The sequence below is a fragment of the Nansenia antarctica genome (assembly GCF_963989245.1).
Source record: "Nansenia antarctica genome assembly, chromosome: 14".
NCBI lineage: Eukaryota > Metazoa > Chordata > Actinopteri > Argentiniformes > Microstomatidae > Nansenia > Nansenia antarctica.
This window is the reverse complement of record NC_137684.1, coordinates 30,669,640-30,678,777: the sequence shown is the minus strand read 5'-3', so window position 1 is coordinate 30,678,777 and position 9,138 is coordinate 30,669,640. Positions and strand designations below refer to the sequence as shown.

General features: G+C 50.6%; 1 protein-coding gene across 1 annotated transcript in view; it reads left to right on the top strand.

Annotated features, from left to right (window-relative positions):
- cttnbp2 (cortactin binding protein 2) overlaps window positions 1-9,138 on the top strand; it is a gene marked incomplete at both ends in the record, with an annotated part of 73,890 nt that overhangs the window by 40,411 nt on the left and 24,341 nt on the right. The window contains 2 exon segments of the mRNA XM_080544784.1: window positions 1,950-2,177; window positions 6,296-7,814. Coding sequence (XP_080400910.1) covers window positions 1,950-2,177; window positions 6,296-7,814 — 1,747 coding nt within the window.

The window sequence follows — 9,138 nt, the reverse complement described above, 5'->3', positions numbered from 1 at the left end:
TAACCTGCTCCTGAGCTCGTGTGTGTGTGTGTGTGTGTGTGTGTGTGTGTGTGTGTGTGTGTGTGTGTGTGGGTGCGTGTGTACCTCTGCAAACTACATCTCCTTGTTTGGTGAAGCATCGTATGCAGGATTGCACAGTAGCGACTATTACTCTCTTGTGTTTTGTTCTCTCTCTGTCTCTCTCTCTGTCTCTGTCTCTCTCTCTCTCTCCCTGTCTCTCTCTCTCTCTCTCTCACTCTCTCTCTGTCCTCTCTCTCTCTCTCTCTCTCTCCCTGTCTCTGTCCCTGTCTGTCTGTCTGTCTCTCTCTCTCTCTCTGTCTCTCTCTCTCTCTCTCTCTCTGTTGTCTCTCTCTCTCTCTCTCTCTCTCTCTCGTCTCGTTGATTTAAACACCCATCACACAGTGATACATTATTTCTCTCCCCGATGCACCACTCCACACAGAACATGTGGCACACAGCACTCAAGGAGAATGTACTTTACTTCTTTGGTCCGCCAATCTCTCCATTCCCTGAACATAGACAGAGAAACACAGAAATCATGACACGATATTATTTTTCTTGTTGGTTAAGTACAATATGTTCCAAGCGTCCTTGGGTTTTATGAAAGGCGCTATAGAAATCGAAGTTATTATTATTATTATGTTCCGTGAACTTCCGTCAAGATTCTGTGTATTAGAGGGTCAGGTGTTTTCCTGGCGTACTTAACCAGATCGTTTTTTTTCAGTTGGCTAGTTGTTTAGCAGTTTGTTCTAGTGGGGTTTTTAGTCTGTGATTCTTTTCGTTGGTTGCTCAAAGGCTTGGTGCTTGTGTGGTCAGTCATTACGCGGTCAATCGTTTTTGTAGACCCACACTCATAGCGACTGTAAATGGTGAACGGACTGCACTTATATAGCGCCTTTATCCAAAGCTCTTTACAACGGCCTCTCATTCACCCATTCACACACCAATGGCGGCCAAGCTACCATGCAAGGCGCCGGCCCGCTCACTGGAGCAATTTTGGGGTTCAGTGTCTTGCCCAAGGACACTTCGACATGTGGCCAGCCGGGGCTCGAACCGCTGATCTGCCAACCTTGTGATCATTAGACGGCGGTTCTACCTCCTGAGACACAGCCTCTACCTCCTGAGACACAGCCTCTACCTCCTGAGACACAGCCTCTACCTCCTGAGACACAGCCTCTACCTCCTGAGACACAGCCTCCCCACAGCCGTTTGACCGATAGAACATCCTCGTGTGGGTCTAGCCTCCCTCCAGAGGGTCTGTGGGGTCTAGCCTCCTCCAGGGTGTGTGTGTTGTGTGTGTGTGTGTGTGTGTGTGTGTGTGTGTGTGTGTGTGTGTGTGTGTGTGTGTGTATGTGTGTATGTGTGCTCCAAGCCAGAGAGGGCACAGTGGGCACAGCATGTCCATCTGGCCTGGCCTTTCCCACGACCCACTGCGCTGTGCTGGAGGCTGGGGCTAAGGCCAGTGTTATGAACTGTGTGTGTGGGTGGGTGGGTGGGTGTGTGTGTGGGTGGGTGGGTGGGTGTACTTTTTGCACCATCAAAGCCACTGTAGTACCACCTTCTTTTACTTATCTACTTTACTTTATTATTGTGATTGTGTATCTTGATGCTGCAATGCCAATGTTTTTTCACTGGTGTACTTGGTAGGTACCGGTAATAAAAGCCGATCTGATTCGGAACACCACTTACAGCTATGATACTCACTTTTAGTGATCAGAAATCGATGGGACAGAAACATTCCTATACACAACACAGTTTATTTGCTTTTTAAATGCAGATCTGGTCTAAAATGTATTTGTCATAAATTAATGTCATTAAATGTCATTAAACATCTCTCTCTCTCTCTCCCTCCCTCTCTCTCTCTCTCTCTCTCCCCCTCCCTCCCTCCCTCTCCCTCCCACCCTCCTCCCCCCCCCCCCCTCCCCCCCCCCCCCCCCCCCCCCCCCCAGGCCCAGAGAAAGGAGGTGTTCCTCCAGGAGCGCTACGGGCACTTCAGCCTGACCGACCCGTTCCTGGCGCTGCAGCGGGACGTGGAGTGCGTCCCCGGGGGGGAGAGGGAGCGGCGGCCCGTGGGCTCCAGCCCCATCTCTGTCCTGGAGGCCGTCATGGCCCACTGCAGGAAGATGCAGGAGAAGATGACCGGCCAGCTGGCCGCTGCAGAGAGCCGGCAGAAGAGGGTAGGAGGGATGGAGGGAGGGATGGATGGGAGGGATGGAGGGAGGGAGGGAGGGAGGGAGGGATGTACAGTATGTTTGGATGGATGTGATGGATGGATGTACATTATGGGATGGATGGATGGATGGATGGCTGGCTGGATGGATGGATGAACAGATGGATGGATGTATGTACAGTATGTTTGGATGTATGGATGGATGGATGAACAGATGGATGGGTGCTTGTATGTAATGAACAAAACTCAGATACACAGATCCCACCAGGTGTGTGGGGGGGTCTGTCTGTCTGTCTGAATCTGTCTGTCTGTCTGTCTGCATCTGTCTGTTTGTCTGTCTGTCTGTCTGTCCGTCCGTCCCTGGTCGCTGCATAGTTATCTAGCTATGATGATGAACTGGGTGGCTAGATGTGTGTTGTCTATTCATCCTCTCTGTCCTACTCCAGAAGAGGTGGTGGATGAGGAGTTGAGTGGTTGAGGTGTGAGGGGTGTGTGTACCAAAGGATTGTTTGAGTGTGTTTGTGTTTGTGTGTGTGTGTGTGTGTGTGTGTGTGTGTGAGTTTTTGTGCGTGCATCACGGCCGCTTCCCTTGTCCTGAACCAAAGAGCCAGGAGACACACACACACACACACACACACACACACCGCAACTGGGCTTGTAGCGATAGAAACACCTTTTGTTGCCACCAGCCATTGTGTGGTCCAGATAAGCAGTAACACACACACACACACACACACACACACACAGACACAGACACTCTCACACACACACACACACACACACACACACACACACACACACACACACACACACACACACACACCATGACTGGAGAGAAGCCAGAGGAGGAGGAAAGGTAAAAATAGTGACAGGAAAGAATGGAAGGAGGGAGGGAAGGAGGGAGAGGTGGAGGGAGAGGTGGAGGGAGAGTTGGAGGGAGGGAGGAGGACAGGAACTAGGGGATGATTTAGTCACACTTAAATAAAGTGGCAGGCTGAGAGAATGACAGCATCACAATGCGCTAAGTATGATTATGAGGTAGGTAGCTAGCAGGGCTCCCGCCCTGGTCTGAAAAAGCTATCATATTGTGTCGCGAATAGGTCTAAAATTCCATTCAAAGAGGTAAAAAAAAAAAAGGTCTTAAATTTGACTTGAGTTGAAACTTGTAGGAACCCTGAGGTAGGTGCTAGCTAGCTAGGCATGGCTAACCAGGTGAATTCCATCATTCCTAGTGATATAGAAACCTGTCATACCATCCTCTTAAACCGCCTGCAAATAAGTGAATAACTCAAACCTGCGACCATGAATGCCGACATCCTTTTGTGTCACAGCATAGCTTGGAGCCCCCCCCTCCCTCCACCCCCAAATGTTTTCATCACCAAGAGCAGGAAGGCCACACAGTTCCCTCCCACTCCCAAGAATAACCGACCACAGCGCCGTTGTTATGGTGACGGGCCCTATGATCGCACGGCTGTTAGCTGCTACATCAGCCAGGCACCAGACGAGACGTGAGAGATGTCACAAGACTGATCGTTCTCTCTGACCCTTTTAATAACAGTAACAACCGTTGAAACAGAAAGAAAGTAAACCCATTCCAGAGGCGTGGTACTGAACTATGGTGAGAGGGGTAGCTTGGGTTTTGGTTCTTTGCCAGGTTAAATCACATCTGAACAGTGTTCCATACTGTCTTTATCCCCTTAGAGACCCAGTCATCTTTCTCTGGGTAAGCTTGTGAAATATTAATGGAGTCTTAAGCGAGCCGTCGGGGTATCGGCTAGGGGTGTAACGATACATCGATTCACATCGATACATCGATTCATTGACTAACGATCTGATTACATCGATGCAATGTAAAAACATCGATCTATATCGTCGTCATTTTTTTTTTTTTTTTTTTTTTTTAGAAAAACCTCCCAAAGAAGAACACTGGAGGATATACTTAGTGATCTGTCAATATGCACTAAGAATGCGGAATTGTTTACATTTGTTTTGTTCTCCAGCTGAAATTGCGTTTGGTTAAAGAAGAATGTATATAAGATGTACTGCACTGTACTGCATTTGCACTTATTATTTATTATTATTTTATTATTATTTATTATTATTGCACAAATATACTGTAGGTTAAATGGTGACCTTGTTTCAGTTCTAACTGTTAAAAATACTGTGTTTATGAGACAGTAAAAAAGTGAACGTTTACAAAAATCCTGCCTTAAAAAAGGGGGGACAAGTTCTTCCAGTTTTGTTTCATAGGACATTAATGTTTTAAAGCTGAATATCTCTTGTTTGTGAGACTAGTGAACGGGTCTATTTTTCTTTTTGTAACAGAAGAATACTGTATAATACAATATGATTTAAATGCTGGATACCTGGAAGAGCTCACAAATAAAATGGTCAAATCATATTCTAGTTGTTTTTGTGAGTTGATAATTGTGTTAGATTGGCATATGATATCGCGTCATATCGATCATATCGTCATATCGATCTTGAATCGAATCGAATCGAAATCGTATCGTGACTGACATTGTGATATCGTCAAACATTGTATCGTCATACAAACAAATCGATATAATATCGTATCGTGATGAAGCTGGTGATTTACACCCCTAGTATCGGCCTTATTGTCTGGGCTCGTTGGAGCAGCGCGACAGGCAATTGCTCGGAAAGTCCGGCTAAGCCAGGACCCTCTCCCCCTGCCAGCGCGGAGCTAACAAGCTAACAATAGCACCTAGCTCCCCATAGGACCCGGGGTTGACGAGTCATCGGAATTCAATCATACGTTGGAAACTGTCCCACTTTTTCCGTTTTTTTGGGGGGCTAATTTCCGGTGGATGTAACTGACCTTTTTTGGCCTTTTAGGCCGACATGTTGTTTATTTTGTTATGTTAATGTGGCCTTCTGTGCATCTGACTAATGATTAGATCGATATCAGGGAGACTGTTATTGAATGTATAGATAGATATGTTATAGAATATAAACAGGGTTCTTCTGTAGTATGTGTTCTTTCGAGGAACTTGAATGTGTCTGTTTTTTCTCTGTCTGAATGTAAAGAGGGTTGCTCCTCTGTTTAATCCAGGTCATGGATCTTAATACCCGTCAACACCAGCCTAGGTTTATTCTGGTGGGTTCTGAGGCTAGGTGACTAGGTGTAAATGGTAAATGGACTGCACTTATATAGCGCCTTTTTTGCTGCTCCAAAGCCGCTCCAAAGCGCTTTACAACGGCCTCTCATTCACCCATTCACACACACATTCACACACCAATGGCGGCAAGCTGCCATGCAAGGCGCCGGCCGGCCCCGCTCACTGGGAGCAATTTTGGGGTTCAGTGTCTTGCCCAAGGACACTTCGACATGTAATATTGAGGGGTTCTCAGCAGCTGGTTTTAGGGGCAGGAGAGCAGAGCACTTCTCCTGATCATGAAGTAGAAGTATTGATTTGCATTTGGCTCCTGGCTCTGGTGTTTTGCATGTCAGTTAGAGGAGGTTTATATATCTGAGGGAGATGGAGTGTGTGTGCGTGCTTGTGTGGTTGATGTAGGTGATGTATGATGATTCATGTGACGTGTGGTGTGCGTCAGATATATACACAGTATATTATATATGGCACGTGAGTGTGACGTGAGATTAAATTAGATTAGACTTGTAGGAACCCTGGTCTGTATATGGGTGTGTGTGTGTGTGTGTACATCTGTCTGTATGTGTGTGTACATCTGTCTGTATGTGTGTTGGGTGTACATCTGTCTGTATGTATGTATGTATGTGTGTGTGTGTGTGTGTGTGTGTGTGTGTGTGTGTACATCTGTCTGTATGTCTGTATGTGAGTATCTGTCTGTATGTGTGTGTGCGTACATCTGTCTGTATGTGTGTGTGTGTGTGTACATCTGTCTGTATGTATGTATGTGTGTGTGTACATCTGTCTGTGTGTGTGTGTACATCTGTCTGTATGTATGTGTGTATCTGTCTGTATGTCTATGTGTGTGTATATCTGTATGTGTGTATCTGTCTGTCTGTATGTCTATGTGTGTATGTGTGTGTATATCTGTATGTGTGTGGGTGTACATCTGTCTGTATGCTGCCTCCGACTGACGTCTGTCTCTGTGGTCCGTTTGTCCGTCTGCTTTGCGCAGCTGGAGCAGGAGAAGCAGCAGCTGCAGAGCCTGGAGGCGGAGCACCGCAGGCTGACGGCGCAGCTGAAGGACGAGCGCGAGAAGAACAAGCACATCGTGATGATGCTGGTGCGCGAGTGCAAGCAGCTGGCCACGCGCGTGGTGGAGGAGTCCCAGCGCTTCGACCAGATCTCCGCCCGCGCGGACGAGGAGCGCGGCGCCGCGGGCCGCCTGCAGGAGGAGCTGGCGGCCGAGCGGGGCCGCGGCCAGCAGATGGAGGCCAAGATGGAGAAGCAGCTGTCGGAGTTCGACACGGTGCGCGAGCAGCTGCGCGCCAGGCTGGGCCGCGAGGAGACGGAGAGCCAGAGCCTCCGCCGGCAGGTGGACCGCCTCAGGACTCAGGAACGACTTCAGGAGAGTCACAAGGACAAGGACGTCACCGCCGCTACCGCCTCCGACGCCAATAAGGATCCCTCCTCCTCCGCTGCCGCCTCCTTCTCCTTCGTCAAACCCACGTGCTCCGTCGGGACGGCCACGGACCCCGTCAGCTCCCGGATCGCGTCCTGCCAAACGGACGCGCCCCCAGCGGAAGCGGAGCCTCAGAAGAAGGCTCCGCCCCTCACCATCCCCGTCAAACCCGCCCCCTCCAACTACGCCGGCCTGAGCCTGCCCAAGACGCCCGGCGCGGGCCGGAGTGGGTCCCATGGCAACTCGGCAGGACCGCCGAGTCAGTCGGAGAACGGAGCCGAGGGCCAGACGCCCCCCACCCCCCACGCCGCCTCCTCCCTCCCCACCGGGGTGAGCCCCCGCGTGCAGGCGGCCCGCTACAAGTTCCAGGAGGCGCAAGAAAACCAGAACGGCACCTCCTCCTCCCAGAGCCCGCCGGCGCGCGACACCTCGCCCACCAACCGCGACAACTTTGCCGCCAAGCAGCAGGCGCGGCACACAGTCACCCAGGTCCTCTCGCGCTTCACCAGCCCCCCCACGGCGGGGGCGGGGGGGGGAGGGGCGGGGTCCCTGCGCCCAGGCCTCCCTCACTCCACGTCGGAGGGCGGGCCCTTCCCCGGCCGCCTGGGCCACGGCCCCATCGGCCTCAAGTCGCCCACCGTGGCCCGGATCGACCGGGGCAACCCGCCGCCCATCCCGCCCAAAAAGCCCGGCCTCTCCCAAACCCCCTCCCCCCCCCACCCGCCTATTAAGGGGGGGGGGGTGGGGGACGGCAGCAGCAGCGGCCGGTCCCCCGGGGGGGCGGGGTTAAAGCCCTCCACCCCCCAGCTGCCACCCAAACCCGCCCTGGACCTGGTCCCAGCCCTGACAGCGTCTCAGGTGGGTGCTGCCTCCTGCCCCGCCCCCCCAGCGGTGAGGGGACTGCACCAGGCCGCATGTGCAGAGTGCCCCCCTCCCATCAGCGCTCCCGTCACCACCGCCACTGTCAGTAGCCCCTCCTCCTCCTCCGTAAACCCCTCCTCCTCCTCCTCCTCCTCTAGTGCTCCATCCCGTAGCCCCTGTGCCACAGGCAGTTCCCTGGCAACAGCATCAGGTAAAAGGGGCACCACCGCTCCCCTGCTCTACCCCCCACCTTGCCTCTCCTCTTCGCTCCACTCTCTTTCTACGCCAGCGTAGCCTAGCCTAGCCTAGCATAGCGTAGCCTAGCATAGCATAGCCTAGCCTAGCATAGCCTAGCATAGCATTCAGGCCATTAGGGAACCTGGTTAATCACAGGAATCCAGCACAGGGCCAGTCAAGTTTAGCTCTCTTCTCTCTGGGGAAGACTGTCTCTGTCCCCAGCCCCTAAACCGCTGCTTGTGACCTGATATCACTCTGCATACTTGATAGTCCCTCTCCCTCCTTTTTGGAACCTGTCATCTCCTCCCTGCTTCTCTAGAATCTTATTTTTGTCACGTTAGCCCCTATCAGGTTGATCCAGACAACATGTCGCTTACACAGAACCTGAGGATGGGGGTCAGACGCTAGGCTAGCCCCACGCGGGAGCATTCCGGTGTTTATTTTAAGGCAGTGAGCTTTTTAAGTTGCCCTGTTCAGATGGGGGTGAAGAGTTAACCCTCTCCTCTCTGAAGCTGATGCCAGAGGCTGCTCTCTCCCTTCCCTTCATTGTCCAGTAGCATGCCATCATCCTTCATCTTCAACCTCTACTTCCCTCCTCCGGCATTCCTCCTGTTTTCCCCCTTTCACTAACTCCTCCCACTGACCGGCCGCTGTCCATTCTACTTTCTGTCCATTCTCCTTCCTGTCCATTCTCCTTCCTGTTTCAACTTTTGCACTTGTGTGTGATGCCGACTTGAGTATTTCTACTGGATGCTTAAAACTTCATACTAATATAACTGTGTAGATGTGATATGCTGCTGGTGTCTGTTGTACTTCAAGGTTGGTTAAAGGTGCAGTCTGTAATTTTAAACAACAACAAAGCGAGCTCCCCGTCACTTTAGACAGCTGAGGGACGGGGCTGGAGAAATAGAATTAGAATGATAAGGTTCTATCTCCGTTTAGGGCAGTTCAGAGATATTGAGCGTCAAAGTTTTTACATTCCATTATGTTTTGTGAGATGGAACCTTAGTTTTTTTATGAATTACGAACTCAAAAATGTCAACATTTAAAAAATAACACCACACAGGCATTAATAAACACCTAATGGATCAGATTATGTAAAAAACTAAATTTTGACAAAAATGGAGATGGAACCTTATAATTCTAACGTCACGAAATCTCAATGTCACAGACAGAGCTAGGGATGCAAGGACTGACCGTCCAAACGTCCGTCACATAAACATTATAGTTTTAATCGTGTTTTTCGAGCTATACAGTGTTTGTTTACAATTGCATTGTTAACAGGCAATGGAGTAGCC